General features: G+C 46.5%; 1 protein-coding gene across 4 annotated transcripts in view; it reads right to left on the bottom strand.

Moving 5' to 3' along the window:
- The window catches only part of CCDC85A (coiled-coil domain containing 85A), a 160,401-nt gene that overhangs the window by 9,624 nt on the left and 129,749 nt on the right, over positions 1-21,028 (bottom strand). For 2 of the 4 annotated variants that reach the window (XM_006122144.4, XM_006122145.4), the window contains exon 4: positions 4,800-4,919. The exons of the other annotated variants lie outside the window; for them this stretch is intronic. In XM_006122144.4, coding sequence (XP_006122206.2) covers positions 4,800-4,919 — 120 coding nt within the window. The remainder of the gene's footprint in view (positions 1-4,799; positions 4,920-21,028) is intronic. 4 annotated transcript variants of the gene reach the window in all.

The raw sequence follows: 21,028 nt of genomic DNA, 5'->3' as shown, positions 1-21,028 counted from the left end.
TCAGAGTTACAGATCATTTCAGAGTTATGGACAGCCCACAGTGTCTGTAACTCTGAGGTTCTACTGTATCTCTACATAAAAATATGGGTTTGGGTGATAAAAAAACATTCTGGTCATAACGTAAAAGCATGTGCTTCTATATGAAATGTTCACACAGTTATTTCATATGTAATCTAGTTATGTAGTCTTAAACCAGGCAAATCTCCCAAGGAAAGGCTTTCTTCCATTTGGGAAAAGAGCATTCAATGCATTAGATCCCAATCAAAAAATCCATGCCATTCACTCAGCCCTACTGTTTTAATGGTTCCTAGAGGGTAACCTCGTCCTGGGACTTAGTGCAAATGTGCCAGTTGTCACAAGGAAGAGTGGCACCGATGCCATCCATTTTACTAGATCATCTTCTTCCTGTAAATAGGCACAAAAATGCTGGGCACATTGACCTCAATGTGCTTTGGATTAGGCCCTTCAGATTTTGATTCAGGCAACAGTCTTGATTCAGGAGGGCACTTACACCCCCACACCTAACATTGAAGTCAACGAAATTTAAACACATGCTTAACTTAAGCATGTGCTCAAGTTCTTTACTAAACTTTGGGAAGCACCTTTCTGAGATACACCACATAGAAGGTGCCCTTTCATATACTTCCAAGAATTGTATTTCAAATCAACATAATACTTCATGGATTTCAGTTTTGATGAAAGCCAATTTCTAACTTGTTTTATATTTGCTAAATATTTATGTGGTGTTGGTGAGAGGTGATACTCTCTCTGAGCTCCTGAGTCACTGAGGTGCAAACACTCAGGCTGTAACTCACCCTAGATAGTTGTTAAAAGGTTTGTGGAATTAAGTCTCTTCTGCATGGAAAGAAAAACTTTTCTAAGTTTATTTGTGTTTCAGAGCATCTGCACCAAAGGTAGGTCAGTGGCCAGCATCCCCTTACTTTCTGATATTCCTGTATAGGGATAAAAGACTCACAGCCGGCTCAGGTCAGTTGACTTGAGCAAAATCGAGGCTGAAAAATCGCTGTGAAAAATGTTCTGGTTCAGCTCAGGCTGAAACCTGAACTTTGGGACCCTGTGAGGGTGGAGGGTCCCACAGAATGGGCTCCAGCCCAAGCATGAATGTCCACACAGAGATTTTTGAGTCCCAGCAGCCTGAGCTCAGTATGTCCAAATCAGCTGACCCAGGCTAGCCGCTGCCATGCCACAGGGCCTTTTAACCCTGTGCAGATTTAGGGTATATGTCTCCATTACATAGTCTACATTACCAAATTTTATTGAAGAAACTAATGTTGACATGCAGAAATCACAAAAAAAAAAAAAAAAAAAAAGCACGTTTACACTTGCTCCCTCTTTTGACGGATTGTGTCCATATCTTTAGCTCCCCTGTCAAAAGCATGTACAGTATTCCACAGTGCCTGGAGACACCATCTGTCTCTAAGTGTTATGGGACCTCAGAAAAGAGCATGTGGTATCTTGGGACTGTGCAAAACATCCATCAGTCACCGTAGTCCATTTTTACTCATAAACCTATCCCTTTAAAATTCTCCCGTTTGGTAGGAGATTTCCTGCCCTGAAGGGTGAATTTTAATAAACCACACTGAGATGCTGTAAAATAAAAGACTCCCTCCCTTGGGCTGTGTCCAGACTCAAGGGTTTTTTCGAAAAAAGTAGCCTTTTTTCGAAAAAACTTCACTTGCATCTAGACTACAGCTGCGTTCTTTCAAAATTAAATCAAAAGAATGCGGCTTTTCTTTCGATGGCGGTAAACCTAATTTCACGAGGAAGAATGCCTTTTTTCGAAAGTGCTCTTTCGAAAAAAGGCATTCTTGACTGCAAACGGCGTTTTCAAAAGAGAGCATCCAGACTGCCCGGGTGCTTTCTTTCGAAAAAGCGGCTTGCTTTTTCGAAAGTACTGGTTGCAGTCTAGACGCTCTTTTTCGAAAGAGACTTTTTCGAAAGATACTTTCGAAAAAGCCTCTTTCGAAAGAGGCTTGCAGTATAGACATAGCCTGGATGTATAAAAGGAAATTTAAAAAGACGGGTCTGTAAAATAAAGCAGACTTTTTGACTTAGATCTACATATAGAGTTTGATCCTGCATTCCTTGCACACCCAGAGCTACTTCTAGTGTCAGTGGGAGCTTTGGGTAGACAAGGAATGCCAGATCAAACTTATAATGTTGCAATGAATCTCAAGTTTGGCTGAAAGTAAGAAAATTTATTTAACTGGCAAAATTTAACACACATCAGGAAATGTCTGGCATCATTCATCTCTATTTCTGCCTGCTGATACAATTCCCGCCAGGATAAAAGCAAGGGTATCACATCACAGAAAACTAAATTCAGTATACATCCTAACCATTTTAATATCCCTAATGAGACTTTACCACTGTAAACACATCCACTTACCTCCACCAGCTATCATACACTCTCAAATGCATGTTGATAATTGTTCCAATCAAAGCCATTTGTCAGAGGTGCTACAGAGCTAACTGCAATAATCTTATTTTGTAAATCCACATGATCTCTAGGCTAAGTTGTTTTGTGCAGCTTTGTTTTCCATAATGACAGCAGGTGAAATTCATCCATCTGTGGAGGGGACACACAAGACCTGGGGAGCCACTGATACATGCACTATTCAAACTGAATTGCTTCTCCTCCCCTAGATACTACAGGGGCAGGATGGGGAGATTGTACTGCTCCCAAGCAGACTGGGTGTATATGGTGGCTGGCAGTTTAGGAGAGCATGTGGCCAAAGTCTAGTCGTATGCTAGAGCAGCGGGTGAGGAGAGGCTGCCCACTCCCTGATACTTTGCTGAAGAATGGCTTTCACTGTCACAACGCCTACACACTTCACCTGAATAAAAGCTGTTTACTCAAGCTTTATGCAGGAGAATTCAATGTCACCCAGCCACTTGTAGGAGAATTCTCCTTCCCACTAACCAACACATAGGGTATGTCTAGACTACATGCCTCTGTCGGCAGAGGCATGTAAAATAGGCTACCAGACATAGTCAATGAAGCAGGGATTTAAATTTCCCCTGCTCTATTAAAATAAAAATGGTCACCGCACTGTGCCAGCTCAGCTGATTGTCAGCACAGCGTGGCAGTCAAGACTCGGATCGGTCGACAAGGGAAGCCTTTGTCGACCAATCATGTAAACCTCGTTTCACGAGGCATAAGGGATCGGTTGACAAAGGCTTCCCTTGTCGACTGATCCACATTTTGACTGCCGCGCTGTGCAGACAATCAGCTGAGCCAGCACAGTGTGGCGGCCATTTTTATTTTAATGAATTGGGGGATATTTAAATCCCTGCTTCATTGACTATGTCAGGTAGCCTATTTTACATGCCTCTGCCGACAGAGGCATGTAGTCTAGACATAGTTATAAAGTCAAATCGATAATATTCAGCACTTACCTAGCACTTTTTATCTTCGAAGAGCTCAACACTGACTCCAAACTTGCTCACCTTACTGAGGCAAAACTCCCAATGACTTCACTGGGAACTTTTGTCTGAATGAGAGGAGTGCAAAAATGGGCCCCTTAAGTAACTAATTTATCCTTACATCATTTCCTGGTAAGGCACATAAGTAGTTACAATGAGTATTATTTCTGTCTTCAAATGAATAAACTGTATAAGAATAATTTGCCCACACCATGTAGAAGATTATCACTGGCAAACCTGCACACTCCTGGTTCAAGGCTCAGACCATGCGTTTCTCTGGCAATGAGTTAACACACTTGTTCAAAGTGCCCCAAAAGGAGCAGAGATATCTACTGTATAGCTGACACACATACAGTACTGGTACTGTGTATTTGCCTGGTTGCCAGGTAAAATCTCCTGATATGCTGGATACTTCATGATAGCTCATTTTAACAACATTTTGTTTCATTAAGGGAACCATTTGCTACTAACTTCTTAAAAGTCAACAGGACTACTTCCTATGCACTCACCAATATATAAGTAGGAGGCTCACAATCTGGACCAAAGTTAGCATGAAAACAGATTTACTCTACCTTCTGAACTGACTCTACAATGATCATGAATGGTTTTCAGCATTACATAATAGGTATATCATGCTCTCTGGGTGCATCTATACTACACTGCACCTGTAGCTCAAAATAAGCAATACAATTTGAGGTATGCAAACTGCGTAGCTTATTTAGAGTCAATTTCGAAACAGCGAATTTCAAAATTTGGCAGTCTATCCAGCACTTATTTCAAAATAAATTGCTATTCCAAAAGGTCCCTTACTCCTTTTGGAATGAGATTTACAGGGACTTTGGAATAGCAAGCCCATTATATTTAGAAATAATGGGTGCGCTCAAAAGAGGCAGAATAGCTACTTTGGAATACCAGAGGTATTCCGAAATAGCACTGCAGTGTAGATGTAGTCTCTGAAAACACACAACAAAGTCCATATCATGCATGTGAATACTGTAAACTTTGGTTTCACTTTCATAAAAATAGTTTGTGATATTCATATTAATCACTTTATACTAAAGAATACATCTGATCCACAAATTGCCTGTCCCAACCTTCATCATAATAAACATAAAAGAAAATATGTATCATTATTTTTAAGGGAATGCAATAGGACCCATTCTGCTAGACAGTGCACATTCACAATGGAGACAATCCTTGATCCAAAAAGTTCACAGTCTAAATACATGAGTGAAACAAAAAATAATGTTGTGTATGAAGATAATATTACAGTGATCTTGCTCTAAGTACAATGGAACATATGCCAAACAACATACGTAACATTCTGCATAGACTGCATAGCAGTGTGTTACCTTAATAGCATTTACCACTGCTTCAGGTTGCTGAGAAGATGAGACATGTCCACTGAAGCTAGTTGGATGGTTTGGAGAGCAGTAACTCCCATCCTCCCCTGATGGCATCCTAAGGGGTCCCTTAGTAGAAAATTAAAAACTATTTAATAACGAAAGGTGTTTGTAACTAGTTAGGCAGATGTAATTTTTTTTAATCATGTGAGCATGGACGGTATTTTTCATTCAAAATCCTTTCCTATTTCTGTGCGATGCAGTTGCTACTTTCAGTAAAAAAAAGACCTGAATTAAGTCTAAAACACCTGAGCTACCTTGAGCAAATGGCATGAGTTTGATTCTTGAAAGACACTTGTTATCCTGTGAATGATCACTTACCATCATAGGGAGAAAACATGGTCGAGAGATTAGAGCACAAGGCAGAATCAGGTGCTCTACTCCCAACTTTGTCATGAACATAACATCTGCAAGATGATCTACACAGGTCTATCAGTGTAGAACAGCTTGCTGTACTGGAGCCTCATTGACATCTTGAGCAAGTCATTCAACTCTGTGGCACAGTTCTCCCATCTGGGAAAATTAGCATACTACTACTACTTACCAACAGTCTTCAGAAGGGTGTTGTGAAGCTGAAAGGAAAAGAGTTTTGGCCCCAAATGAAGGTGTTACAGTCCAAGGCAACTGCACCTGTTTTCACCTCCACAGTCCAGCTTCTCAGCTGTGAATTCTCTTGAGAAGAGACCTGTACCCTCAGAACTGTCCCATCCATTGGACAGTTTGAGGCAACTATCCCTGGGCCCCGCGAAGCCCAGAGCGGCCCGCAGGCCTCGCAAGGGGCCTGGCGCCAGCAGCTGAGGTCAGGCCTGTTCCTGCACTCATTGGTGGAGGGAAGCAGAGAGACATGGCTGGGAACCAATGGAGAAGAACAGGCTGGGGAAGAGTTGCCCCACTTTCTTCATCTACCATAAGTGTGAGGGCAGGCCCGGCCCCTACTGCTGATGCCAGACCTTCCGCTAGTCCTTTGGCCCGCATTGCTCACCGGAGGGGACTGGAGGGGACTTGAGCTCACTGGAGGGGACTTAAATATATATATTTAAAAATGAAAGCAGTACAGAGGAAACATAACAATAAACGAAACCTTGCTAATAAGCTTAGCACAAAGCACCCAAAAAGGCTCAGGCAGGATTCAATACTTCAGACCCCTCCAAGGTTTGATTTTCTGTGGTCAGATATTCCATAACAGCTTTCTGTAAGAGCAACCATACCCAGCACCCTGAACATCACTTTTTATACAGTTTGGGTCTTTGACTTTGGGACCCTGGGATCAGCAAAGGTCCTCTCCTCAGAGCAAAGCTTCAAAAGACAGAGTTCTTGTGTTCCCAGAAGGGGTGTATTTGCCTTCACCTTCCCCCTAGAGATTTTCTGGGAAAACCATAGAATCATAGAATCCTAGGGTTGAAAGAGACCTCAGGAAGTCATCAAGTCCTGCCCCCTGCCCTAAGCAGGACCAACCCCAACTAAATAATCCCAGCCAGGGCCTTGTCAAGTCAGGACTTAAAAACCTCTAGGGATGGAGGTTCCACCACCTCCCTAGGTAACCCATTCCAGTACTTCACCGCCCTCCTAGTGAAATAGTTTTTCCTAATATCCAACCTAGACCTCCCCCACTGTAACTTGAGACATTGCTCCTTGTTCTACCATCCATCACTACTGAGAACAGCCTCTCTCCATCCTCTTTGGAACCTCCCTTCAGGAAGCTGAAGGCTGCTATCAAATCCCCCCTCACTCTTCTCTTCTGCAGACTAAATAAGCCCAAATCCCTCAGCCTCTCCTCACAGATCACGTACTCCAGCCCTCTAATCATTTTGGTTGCCCTCCGCTGGACTCTCTCCAATGTATCCACATCCTATCTATAGTGGGGGGCTCAGAACTGGATGCAGTACTCCAGATGTGGCCTCACCAGTGCTGAATAAAGGGGAATAACTAACCATGCAGCTATATTTGTCCCATAAGTTCATTTTTATTCGGCACATTGTTTTAAATAGTTCTTCAACAATCAGAACACTTCTCTGGGTTTTTGCTGGTCACATCTTCCCTATTAAGTTTATATACAAGTTCTTGAAAGTCACCTGCATTCGCTCCTCGTTTGTGCCATTGCATCAAATGTTGCCAGTCTCAGAAGTAGCTCCCATATATGGAAATATCAGCTCAGACAGCAACCTGGCAAGTCCAATCTGCTCTTTACTTGTGAGCTGCTGTGGCATTCAGAAATGCTCTGGGTGGCATCCATAGATTCTCTCCCACTCTGAGAGGAGTGTAGACTTTTAGGGTATGTCTACACTTCAAAGTTATTTTGAAATAACAGTTGTTATTTCGAAATAACTTTCCTAACAAAATTAAATCAAAATAGTGGAAGGCTTATTTTGAAATTGGTAAACCTCATTCCACAAGGAATAACGCCAATTTCAAAATTGCTATTTCAAAATAGGTGCTGTGTAGACACTTATTTCTAAATGGGGGCCTCCAGCCCTTCCCAGGGTACCCTGATGGACACTCTGGCCTCAACCAAGAAAATTCCTCTCCCTCTCCCCAGAGTCCTTAAAGGGGTAGACTCTGGCCACAGTGCCTGTGCCAGCTCCAAGCCTGCCAGCCCAGAGCCAGCAGTCACTACCTCTGACCCAGTGGCCCCAAAACTTGAGCCAGCAAGCCACTGGCAGCCAGCCCTCCACTGCTCCCCAGGAGCAGTCTACCAGCTCCCAGGAGCCTGCCAGGGCCCGGAGAAGGTGGACGCCTTCCTGGTCCAGGGCGGAGATCATGGACCTTATTCAGGTTTGGAGGGATGCCCCCAACATCCATGATCTCCGCAATAGATACGGGAACGCGGCCGTCTATGGCAGGATAGCTGCCAGCCTGGCCACCAAAAGTCACATGCTAACCCAGGAGCAGGTTTTCATGAAAATCAAGTTGGTCCAGCGAGACCCCTAACCCTGAGCTTCCCCTCCCCCTTTTCCCCTTGCTTCCCCCTTCAAGCTCCCTCCTCCCAGGTTTCCCCCTCTCATCTCGCACCCTCTCTCCTCCCTTCTCCCACCTCCTTTTCCCAGTCTCACAGAGTTTCATCCCACCCACCCCAGTTTTGTTAAATAAAGAGAGTTTGTGTTCATGAAAATATGTGTATTTTATTTGACATCTGGAATGGGGGTTAGGGAGGAGTACAGTGGGAGGACGTGAGGGAGGAATGAGGCACAAGCCCCCAGTGGGGCAGACCAGGGAGGCTCTTAGTGCTCCTCAGGGTAGAAGCTCTCCTGCAGGGCCACCTGGATACTGACAGTCCCCCGATGGACCTCCCAGATGACAGCCTACAGAAAGTGCAGCCAGACTCACAGCAACATGTCCACGAGAAGCACCAGAGAGCCCAGGGGCAGCTCTGGCTCCATGTTGCAGAGTGCTTTGGTGTCCCGAGTGAGGGCAACCAGAGCACGCTGAGGGAAAAAATGCTTTGCTGTCCCTCAGTGAGGCAGGCAAGCAAACAGGGAAACCTGAGAACTGGCTGTCCGGGGGGGTTCCTTTAAACACAGGCCTCAGATAGCCTCAGGCAGAATCCACACAAAGTAACGCCTGACCTGATGCCCTGCAGAAACTGGTTCTGGCCGGCCTTAAATACAATTCAATGTCAACTCAATGTGGACGTGCTATTTCGAAATAGCCAAATGCTATTTTGAAATGCATTGTAGATGTGTTATTTTGTGTGTAGACGTGTTATTTTGAAATATCTTATTTCGAAATAGCTATTTCAAAATTAGATATTTTGAAATAACACCGTAGTGTAGACGTACCCTCAGTGAGTAGGCGAATGGGGCAATGAAGGAAAAGGGAATTTCAAAAGTGTAGCATTACAAAAACTCAAAAGAGAAAGACAAAAATAAGCAAACAAACAATGGAACAGAGACAGAAATGGATAGGGGATAGGGAAAGCCAAGAGTAGCAGCTAGCCTGGCATGAGAAGATGAGGGATACATCTACAGTGAAATAAAAAAAACTACAGCACTGTGTTTCAGAGGCTGGCTCAACTGGCTCAGATTCATGGATTTGAGGCTGCAGGGAATTGCACTGTAGATGATCAGACTTAGGCTCTGAGACTCACCCTCCCAATGGGATTTCAGAGTGTAGGCTCCAGACCAAGCCTGAACATCCACACTGCAACTTTTTGCCCTACAGCGTGAGCCCCACACACTCGAGTCAGCTGACCCAGCAAGCCATGGCTGCACCACAAGTCTTTTACTGACCTCAGGGGATACTCCAGCATAGAGTTTGGAGACCAGCATAATCTAGTGGATGAAGCACGGAGAAAAGGTGGGTTGTATTCCTGGCTCTGCCACAGACTTGCAGTGGGAGCTAGGTAAGGCACTCCTTGTTCTTATTGTTCCCTTCCACTCTTTGTCTGCTTGACACTGTAAACGCTACAAGTCGGGAGCTGTCTCTCATACTGACCATATCTATAGATTTTACCCAGCATAACTATGCCAGCCAGAGGTGTGAATCTTGACTGACGTAGCTGCATAAGTAGAAGTTGGTAAAATCTCCACTGACACTAGAAGCTCTTTGCTGGTATAGTATGCTGGTATAGGTATAGCATCAGTGCAGCATTCCTAGTGTAAACATGGCCCATGTGCTTGGCTAGCACCCTTACCTGCTACTGTAATAGAAATAGTAAAACCATAATAGACACTGATCTATGTACTTAAACAACAAACAACAACATTTAGCATTTTTTTTAGAAGGGACTTGAAGTTATTGCAGACAATGCTAACTCTACTAGCTAACTAAACATTTGCTAAAATAAACTTAAAAAACAACAAATGGTCTGGTAGCACTTTATAGACTAACAAAACATGTAGATGGTTTAAAGTATTTCCTATAGTGACAACAGGGAGCACAAGGCAGTACTGCTGTGCTGAGGTAATCTTCTCTAGCAGTCTGGTGAAATGTTAAAAATACCCTACCTACAATCTCGCAGTAGCAACCAAATAACAGCACAGACAGAAACAGCTGTGTCATAGACTGAGGAGGCGCTGATGACCTTTTAAACTTGACTTGTTCTAATATGATCCCTTACTGTTTTCATCCCTCATATAGAACCCAATTTAAAAGGAAAAGTACCGCGCAAATCAAAGAAAATCATTTAGAAGTTGCTAAAATAGAGAAAAATATGCCTCCCTCAAACATTTTTTCTCAAAAACATTATATGATATACAAAAATCTGTAATTATTTGTTCTGTGGAAATGAAAATGCATTTATAGAATAATAATAATAAATAATATGAAGAGCCTAGACAGACCTTGTGTTAGGTGCTATGCAAATAAATAATGTGAAACAGTATCTCCCAAAAAACCCACATCTAAATAGAAAAAAAAAGCGGGGGGGGGGTGAGGGAGGGAAGGCAAACAGGCACAGAGAAGTGACATGCAACTGAATTCTTTTGCACAAGAAACAACCTGAGTTTATATGTTCTGCTCCTGATTTCATCAAAACATTTCAGCTTGTGTAACCCCATGTCTCCATTATGTAATGCCTGGTATAGATATTTACACCAGGGCAAAGTGTAAATGACTGCATAAGATGAAGGGAATAGAAGGATCAGGTCCATTATGATTATTACAGACAATGTGCCCGATTCTGAGACTTCCTGGCACCCTCAGATTGTGGGACTGGGATTGTGGGACTTTGTGAAAAATCCTAGAAATAAAGGCATAGCTACAGAAATGAGACTGCTCCTCTATAGATATCATAAATGTACATTGAACACATGTAAATGAATGGTTAGATCAGTGTTTAAAAACATTTCAGGTTCTTAAGCATGTACGGTACTGTTCATCTTTTCAAAGGATGTTGGGATTAAGGATGCTAAAAAGTGGGTATTTGACTAATCGTATAGTCGATACAATTTATAGTAGACACAATTAGTCAATAAGGGAAGGCGATCTGTCCCAGCTTGCGCCAGTACAGGAGCTACCCCCGCTGCAGCTCAGAAGTTTAAGCAGACTGGCATGAGCTGGGACTGAGCCGGGCTTGCTCAGTCCTGGCTTGTGCCAGGTCCAGCAGCCCCTGTCCATGGCCAACCCTGGGCACTGTGAATTTAGGAAGGGAGCTTGGAGTTATGAAAGTACAATAGCTATAGCTATACATCTGCTAGAGAAGCCTAAAGCTACCCTTTCAGAAAGGAAATGTGTTGAAAGGGGAGAGAGGGAAAGATGATAAAATTGGAGCAATTGTTTTTTTGGGAAAAAAAACTTTCAGGTCCCTTTGTTTTCTTATGATTCAATATTTTCAGTTTCTTTTGCTGAAAACTGGCCAATTACAAACCGTTGTAACATAAATATTGATAAATAAATAAAGCAAGGAAATGCAAAACTCTTCACACACAATTAAAACCTCCCACATGCCATAACTTCAAACCTCTGGAGCTTAGTGCCCCTACATGGGACACTGAGCAAGGTGTGTGAGTTACACAGGCACTATGCTTTCTTCCAGGATGTCACTTCTGTGTATACTTGCCCCCCAACTGCTCTCGACTGAACATAGAACTAGTTGTGAACACTCATAGTTCAAAGCAACCACTGTTCTCAAGGCAAACCCAGAGCACATGTTTATAAGGCTTTTGAAAAAATGAATCTTTTCCTCAGGCTTCCATCCCCTTTTGTCCTTTCACAAGAGGTAACAGCTTCATATGTGCTACAAAAGGTGCTTTGCTGCCCTGGATTGTCATTTATCTGGGTAGCTCAATGGCCGCCAATTCTGGTATCTGGAGCTTTCATGGGTACAACCCACTTTTTCAGATGAATGGAGCATTAAAAATCCAAATCCAAGAATAAAAAGTACATCAAAATTGGTTCAGAGGGGTAACCAAGTTAGTCTGTAAGGGTATGTCTACACTTGAAAGTTAGTTCGAACTAACGGACGTTAGTTCGAACTAACTTTCCTAGGCGCTACACTAGCGCTCCGTTAGTTCGAACTTAATTCGAACTAACGGAGCGCTTAGTTTGAACTAGGTAAACCTCATTTTACGAGGACTAACGCCTAGTTCGAACTAGCTAGTTCGAACTAAGGGCTGTGTAGCCCTTTAGTTCGAACTAGTGGGAGGCTAAGGCTTCCCAGGTTTCCCTGGTGGCCACTCTGGCCAACACCAGGGAAACTCTATTGCCCCCCTCCCGGCCCCGGAGCCCTTAAAGGGCCACGGGCTGGCTACTCACTTTGTGCCAGTTGCAAGGCTGCAAGCACCCGTGCCTGCACAGCCTGCACCTGCCACAGGATGAGCCAGCCATCCGAGGGCTCCCAGCCCTCCACTGCTCCCCACGACCAGCCTGGCGGCTCCTGGGAGCCTGCCCGGGGGCGCAAAAGGCGGGCGCCCGCCTGGTCAAGTGCGGAGATCGTGGACCTCATCGAGGTTTGGGGGGAAGCCTCCAATGTCCACGATCTCCGCACTAGCCACAGGAACGCGGCCGTCTACGGACGCATGGCTGCCAGCCTGGCCGCCAGGGGCCACCAGCGCAGCCGGGAGCAGGTGCGCTGCAAGATTAAAGACTTGCGGCAGTCCTACTCCCGGGCCTGCCTGCCAGGGGCTGACCCGGAGGCCTGCCCCCACTTCCATGCCCTGGACCGCATCCTGGGGCCTCATGCCGTCCCTGCCCCCCGGGACGTGATTGACCCCGGGGCAGAGGGACCGCTCCTGGACACCGAGGAGGAGGAAGAGGGCTCTGAGAGCCAGGAGCCTGCCGCCAGCCTTCCCAGGACCCGGGACCCCCGAGGCACCCCACAGAGCCACTCGCCTGCATCATCAGAGGCCGTGGAGGCGTCCACCTGTGAGTACCCTCGTGTTCCCCTTATGTGTACGGGGGGCTGGGGCGAGAGGGAGCCCCGGGACCGTGCGCCTGGGCCTTGCCCACCACGGAGCAGCAGCTGGGGATCCTGCAGGGGCCCTGGCCTTGCAGAGGTGAGCTGGGTTTCACACACCTGGGCCCCTGGGGTAATTGACCGCTGGTCTTCTTGCACCACAGCTGCAGCACCGGGGCCTGCAGGGCGCACCACACCGCCTGCAGCAGCTGCCCACGCCCGGGCAAGCAGGACAGCCAGGAACCAGGAGGACTACCAGAGGCGGCATCTCCGGTTCCTGGACCGACAGCTCCGTCTCCAGGACCACTGGGTCCAGGAGGACCTCAGGCTACGCCAGAGGAGTCTGGAGGCCCTGGAGGAGCAGGGCCGTGCCCTGTGAGGCCACCTCCAGAGCCTGCTAGACCGCTTTCCATTTCCTCCTCCCCCTGCTCTCCCTCTTGCTCCCCTTCTTGCTCCCCCTGCTCCCCCTCTTGCTCCCCCTCTTGCTCCCCCTGCTCCCCCTGCTCCCCCTGCTCCTCCTGCTTCCGCTCCTGCTTCCGCTCCTGCTTCCTCCACACCCCCTGTCCTCTCTGCCCCCCCCTCCACAACCATTCCCCACCGACGCCCCCGGACCCGCAGTGTGGCGAGACGGGAGAGGCACCCAGACTCCCACCCCTGAGCTTTCCTTTCCCTTCCTCCCTTCCCTCCCCTCCCCTTCCAGCTCCCTCGTCCCAGGTTTCCCCCTCCCTTCTCCCACCTTCATTCCTCCCTCCCCCACCCCAGTTCTCTGAAATAAACAGACGTTTTTGTTTGAAAAACAGGTGTCTTTATTGTACAGTAGATAGGGAGGGGAAAGGGGAAGGGGGGGGTAGGGTGGAAGAAGGCCCCGGTGGGGCATGCAGGGAGAGGTCAGTCCTCCTCCTCCTCCACCTGGAAGCTCTCCCGCAGGGCTTCCCGGATCCGGATGGCCCCCCGCTGGGCTTCCCGGACGGCGGCGGTGCGGGGCTGACCGTAGTGTCCAGCCATGCGGTCAGCCTCAGCCATCCAGGCTGGCAAGAAAGCCTCCCCCTTCCGCTCACACAAATTGTGGAGCACACAACATGCCGTCACCACGGGAGGGATGTTGTGCTCGGCCAGGTCCAGACGGGTGAGGAGGCATCATGAGCCAGGGCTGCAGTGGGTAGGCGGCATCCCCCACCAGGCAGACGGGCATGTCCACGTCCCCGACCCTGATGTGGCGGTTGGGGAAGAAGGTCCCGTCCTGCAGCCGCTGGCACACGGAGGAGTTCCGGTACACCCGTGCGTCGTGTGCTTTGCCGGACCAGCCCACATTGATGTCCGTGAACTGTCCCTGGTGGTCACACACGGCCTGCAGGATGACGGAGAAGTACCCCTTTCTGTTGACGTACCGGGACGCCTGGTGTTCCGGGGCACGGATGGGGATGTGCGTCCCGTCGATGGCCCCCCCGCAGTTGGGGAAGCCGAGGGCGCCGAATCCCCGGATGACGGCGTCCGGGTCGGCGAGGCGGACCACCCTGCGGAGCAGCACCCGGTTGATGGCCTTGACCACCTGCGGAGAGAGACACAGCAAAGCGTCAATCAGTGGGGCGCCTGGGTGGCTGGGAGCGTGCGTGCCCTGGCAGTGCCCCACGCCCCACTCCCGGAAGCAACCCCCCTGGCGGCGTGTAGTACGGCCGGGACAGCCCGACCCCTCCGGTGCGGGGCGCCTTCGCCTCCTCCCGCCCCCCCCTTTGTCCCTGGGGCGGCCCATCCCCTCCTCGCAGCCCCCCTCCCCCCCGGCTCGGTGGCCGACGAGCGCCGTACCTGCATGAGCACTGCTCCGACAGTGGATCTCCCCACGCCGAACTGGTTCCCGACGGATCGGTAGCTGTCCGGCGTGGAGAGCTTCCAGAGGGCGATGGCCACCCGCTTCTGGAGGGGGATGGCGGGCCTCATGCGAGTGTCCCTTCTTTGCAGGGCAGGGGCGAGCCACTCGCAGAGCTCCAGGAAGGTGTCCCTCCTCATCCTAAAGTTCTGGGTCCACTGTCGGTCGTCCCAGCGCTCCAGGACGATGCGGTCCCACCAGTCGCTGCTGGTGTCCAGACGCCAGATGCGGCGGGGCACGCCGGTGCCGGGGCGCCGCCGCGGCTCCTCCACGGCCCCCAGGGCGGCCAGGCGGAGAGGCAGGGGGCTGACATTCCCCAGGTGGTGCCAGGCAGCCTCGAGCCATTGGTGGCAGGCTTGCAGCAGCAAGTCCAGAACGTGCACCAGAAGGTGCAGGGCGAGCCGTGGCTCCATGTTGCCACCTGCGGCGGTCCCCCCCGAAGGGAAGCACCGACACAGACGGGCACAGAGACCAACGCTTTGCTGTCCCTCGGCGAGGTTGGCAAGCAAGCAGGAAAAGCTGAGAACTGGCTGTCCAGGGGGGGTCCCTTTAAGCACGAGCCTCAGATAGCCTCAGACAGCAGCCACACAAAGCAACTGCTGACCTGATGCCCTGCCAGAACCGGTTTCAGCTGCCCTTAAATGCCCCCCTGCGTCCAATCAGTGTGGACGCGCTAGTTCGAACTAGCAAAACGCTAGTTCGAACTAGTTTTTAGTTCTAGATGCGCTAGTTCGAACTAGCTTAGTTCGAATTAACTAATTCGAACTAAGTTAGTTCGAACTAGCGCTGTAGTGTAGACGTACCCTAACTAGCGGATGTAGTGGCTGATGTGGCTGGCTGATGTTGACCCAACCACATCAGCCACTACATCAGGGGCTCATTTAACTGCACATCCGCTAATGTGATATACGCCATCAAATGCCAGCAATGCCCCTCAGCCACGTATATTGGCCAAACTGGACAGTCTTTACGGGAAAGAATTAATGGACACAAATCAGATATGTAACAAACAAAAACCTGTTGGAGAACTAGACACCAACACTTCATATACAAGTTTGATTCCTACCATAGAGGTATGACAAAAGACACAGACTGGCTAGCATGCTACCTTCCACATCCTAGTGACTTAACCAACTAAACAGTGGGCATTTAGAAAAGGTGCAAATGGTTCTTATCAGCTTCTTGTAACTTGAACACTGTAATGCACATTTTTTCTCCCCCCAGCCTTTGTTTATTCTTGGATCTGGACTTTTAATTCTCCATTCATCTGAAGAAGTGGGTTGTACCCAGGAAAGCTCTTGATACCATCTAAATGTTTTGTTAGTCTTTAAGATGCTGCTAGACTATTTGTTGTTTTTTAAAGTTTTTCCAGTTACAGACTAACTCAGCTACCTCTCTGAATCAATTTTGGTGTAGTGCCTTATCAGGGAGTTGGATTTAGGTCATCTTTGGCAAACAGTGGCAGTGTTGTACCATCAGATCTCCTCCAGCAGTACCGAGAGGAGTCACTAGAGATGTTTATGAATTAATAAATGAAGTATATTGTCATGGTTTTCTAAATAAACTAGTAATTTTCAGTGCCTCTGAAACTCACTCATCTGCTGGATGTGGTGTAGTGTCCCATGTAGTGGCACTGAGACCACTTAAAGAGAGAATAATGTGTCTTCTCTACACCATTAGCTAATAGGCTTTTAGCTTATGTGGTAGAGGCTTATGCACTAAACCCAGAGGTCACAGGTTCAGGTCTGCCAGCATTACATGTCCAAGTTTTAGTGTTCAACCCGAGAGTTCCAAAATGGGATCAATTTTCAGGGGGGAAGTAATCAGCGCCCTTTGAAATGCCTCAAAGGAGGCACCCCAAAACCGAGGGAAACAAAACCTCTAGTCACTTTTGAAAATCATGATTGATGTTTGGAAAATGTAAAAAGAAAAAGCAGATTCTTATACTGAAAGCGAAGTTGGGTGAAAGTCTTGGAATTCTGATGATTGATGGATGACAAGTGAAGTCTTGAATGATTCTGCAGCACAACACATCCTCTATTAAATGTCCACGCAAGGTACCTACATAGTTGTGCATTACAATGGGAACTTCTTAGAGTGGCCAGGAGAAGAGCAGAGTAGCCTGAATTTCCCCTCTCCGTCCCCCCTCCCCCCCCAGAAGAAAGCAGGTGCTTGCTTCTTTTTTTAAATCAGTGAATTCAGGGTTCCATCACCTCATCACTGCAGGACCTCTTGCAACTTATTCTGAGGCAGCTGGTTCTGTTTCCTGTCAGAGACGGATACTGAAATAAACTGACTGCTGGTCTGATCCACTATGACATTTCCTGTGGTCACTTATGCTACTATGCACTGTTGACTCAATTATGAGCCTGAGATGCACTAAGGCAAAGGTGGAAGGGCTTGTTCTGCCTGAGTGGCAGTGTCAGGAAACACAATGCCAACAGAAACCAGGAACAAATACCACACTCCTAGTGGCGCTGCATGGGACATAATCATCCATGGTACAGTACTTGTGATACTTGTGCTATTTGAGCAGATTAGCACTGTCACTGATTGTCAGTGGGGAGCAGAACTATATTTATGCTCCCTTCAGCCTCCTCTTTCCACTACCACAGGACCAAAGCAGACAGACTATGGCTCCTGAGCAGAAGCACGAGGGATATGGGGTTCTGTGTCCTTTCTCCTCATCTACTCCCTCTCTCAGCTAGGGATGTAAAAGCATAACTGTTTAAATGGTTAACCAACAAGCATCAGCTTATTGGCTTGTTATGGTTACACGCTAGCTCCCACTCCTGGAGAGCCAGATCTCACCCCTCTTTCTGGGCTTTGAAATAAAAAGTTATACCGCAGAGCCTGCAGCAAAGCCAGCCACACTCCCAGGGAGCCGGCTGCACTGCAGGCTCTGCAATATCAAGCATAATATGTATAAGCTTTATACTGCAGAGTCCACAGCACATGTAATTGTGTAACTGCTAGGATTTTTAATGGTTACAACGTTACATTTTAAACCAATTTTTTACATCTCTACTCTCAGCATACCTGTACTGCGAGCTAATGAAAACTGGCATCCCGTGTGTACGTGAGTTTTTAATTTATGTTTCAGTAACCAAAATATCAAGATAGGAGCATATAAAACAGAAGGCCTTTGATCCTGGACTATTCAGATCCAACAGCAATTTTGGCATTAACTTCAGTGGGGCCAGGATTTCATTATGGTTCTTTAAATACTTTGCTTTTTTTCACCTTCTTTGCTCACCTGAAAACACCAGTCCCTGCTTCTCTTGTCCAATTAACTCAAGCTACACTGAGTCAAGTTTGTTAGTACCACTGATCTAACCTACACTGTCTGCAAGTCAAAGGTCTGCAAAAAGCAGGGCTGATTAAAGGAGCTGAGAGCCACATAACACTTCCCTTTCTTTCTAGCCACAAACCTACAGCAGAGAAAGACGGAAACAATAAACATGTGAACCTTTTTCTATTGTGAGTAAAATTATTAAATTCCTAATCCCAGGTCATCCAAAGCAGCTCTTTAATTAATAGGAAACAGAGGAAAATCTAGCACAGCCTCACCATATTGCTCTAGGAAAAACTAAAATAAAATGAATGGAAACCTTGCAACTCTCTGGCATTGATCCCAGAAAATTGGTGAACTCGGTCTATATTTCAGCAGTGCACAGATGCACTTCACAAATAGTTAAGTCACACAGAGTGAAGACTCTTGTAGAACAGTGCATGAAATAACTTGCTCCTTTAAGTTAAGAAAGCTAATCTTAGGCCTTTTCGCTATCAGGGCCACCTTAAAATATCATTTTTCTGACTTCACTGTTGATAAGTATGGTCATGAATGAAAATCCACTGCAGTATGTTATGCACTCCATCGAAGAAAGCTTGTTGTATTCTCACTAGCCATCTCCCCATGACATACAAGAATAGCCTAAAAGGAAGAGCTATAATACATAGTACACTGCCACCCACAGGATGGCTGTATTCACCTCCAAACAATGCTTCAGAGGAAATACAATTTTCTTATTCACTGGGGTCTGCATCAATTGCTCAACTGGCATAGGACATCCTACCTCAGCAAGTATAAAGACCTTGTTCTTCAGGAACATGTACTCCCAAAGGCAAGGACTCTGCTAGGGAAGCTCATTCTTCCAGCTGGAAGAACTCCCACTCCAGTTCAATCACTGTGGGTGTGTCTAAACTACATGCCTCCGTCAACGGAGGCATGTAGATTAGACAGATCGGCAAAGGGAAATGAAGCCGCGATTTAAATAATCGCGGTTTCATTTAAATTTACATGGCTGCCGCGCTGAGCCGACAAACAGCTGATCAGATGTTTGTCGGCTCAGCGCGCTAGTTTGGACGCTCCCGCGCCGACATGAAAGCCCTTTATCGACCTCCCCGTTATGCCTCGTAGGATGAGGTTTACCGGGGAGGTCGATAAAGGGCTTTTATGTTGGCAGGGGAGCGTCCAGACTAGCGCGCTGAGACGACAAACAGCTGATCAACTGTTTGTCGGCTCAGCATGGCAGCCATGTAAATTTAAATGAAGCCGCGATTATTTAAATATTCCCGATCAGCCTAATCTATATGGCTCCATCGATGGAGCCATGTAGTTTAGACACATCCTGTGTGATGCTGAAACCCAGCCACTGCTCTACTCTCCCGTGTTCCCCTCTAGTTTTTGCAAGGCAAAGGGTATGCTTGTTGACTTGTTTGAACTGTTCATGAGAAGGGAGGGGAAATGAAGCAATTATGATAGTAGGATAATCTGTATTTGCATCGCCGTGCTGTGAGGAAAAGAACATTAAAACAAACCAGCAAGGAGTTGATTGGAAATAATCCCATGGATTAAAATGTACATTATTTTATGTCATTTTTGTTCACTACATTTATTGCTGTTGTAGATATCAGAAAAAAAAACATTTTTTCCTCAGGTTTTTTAAAAATTTCTTCAGTGAAAAAAGGAAACTACTATCTCTCTGAGTTCCCATCAGATGGTCAGACACCTTTTTCAGGTGGATCAGCTGGCAAAAGCAAATGGGATAAATGCCCACTTTTGTCAAAAAGTGCGGTGGGGAAAAACATGCGAGATGGTGAGTGACAATGTCAGCCCCATGCAGGGGGCAGGCAGGACTCTGACAAGCAGCGATGCTAGCTCCTGCCTTATGCGGGGGAGGGAGCAGTGACTCCAGTTCTAGCTTTATGCAGGGGGTATGAGAAGGCAGGGCTCAGGTGAACCCCATGCAGTATCTCATTTTCCCTTTTGGAAATACGGTCATTCTCTGTGTCTCAAGCTATGTCTAGACTACACTGATGTATCTAAAAAAGGTACGTAAATTGCGTTCTGCAATTTGCATCCCTTTTTCCAATAGTTTTCTCGGAAGAGGCTTTTCCAAAATTTGGCCCATCTACACTGGGCCAAATTTTGGAAAAGCCTCCTCTTTCAGAAGAGCCCTTTTTCCTCATGGAAGGAGGAAGACATAGTTTCCGAAAGAGCACATCTGCTCTTCCGCAAAAAAAGCAGAAGAGCAGACGCGTTCCCCGGACATGGCGGAGTTTTTCCCGCCTGAATTCTTACTTAGAGCAGATCTCATTGCTAAATAACAATATAGTACCTAGACGAGCCTTTCCCATCCCACAGCACAAAGCCTGGAAAACCATGCACGGATCTATAGTGAAACAGGACACTGAAGAGCAAAACCAACAAGAGCACATGCTACTTTTTAAAAATTTCAGTTTACAAAATAAAGAGTTTCTAAAGTAGTGGATACTGACATGTGATATGTGACAGGGGCATAACTTTTTGTAGCCCTGACCCAAGAAATGAAGCAGTCTCTTATTAGCATTCCTATATGCTTCTTCTATCACGTAATGTCAGAAGGGAACTAAATCTTTCACACACACACAAAACCACACCATGTCAAGACCCTATTATGCACAGTTGAATGGATAAGCAGAAAAGTCAGACAAAATAAAGAACTTGAAAGGCCGAGCAGGAATCCATGGTTATCACTGTTAGAATACCACAACAAATCTTCTAAAGCTCTATTAAGATTGTCCATTGAGAAATGGAGGTAAAGAAATGAAATGTCAGCCCGATGCCACAAGAGAAAGTCAGCATTTGACCTGGAATTAGAAGGTAGGGACTCCTATATATGCAGTGACTACAGGAAGATGCTGTGACCGAACTCCAAAATAAAGTTTTTTTCAGGAAGTTCTTTAAAATCGCTTTTGCTAGCTATTACAGCAATAAGAGAAATGACTTAAGGCTATATCAGCTTTGATTCTCATAGGCCCTGCATATAAACGTTACAAAAAAAAGTAAATGGACTGTACAGGAATATCTCCAGATTATGATCTGAGATCCTAGAAACCTGTTTACACAGAAAAACATGGGAATTTGAATTTTTATAGAGAATCTTTGCTTTTTTACATTTTGTGAAAAATAAATAAATATATTAACTATTAATTACATTT

Source organism: Pelodiscus sinensis, chromosome 3 (assembly GCF_049634645.1).
Source record: "Pelodiscus sinensis isolate JC-2024 chromosome 3, ASM4963464v1, whole genome shotgun sequence".
NCBI classification, from domain to species: Eukaryota; Metazoa; Chordata; order Testudines; family Trionychidae; genus Pelodiscus; species Pelodiscus sinensis.
This window is presented reverse-complemented; position numbering and strand designations above follow the sequence as displayed.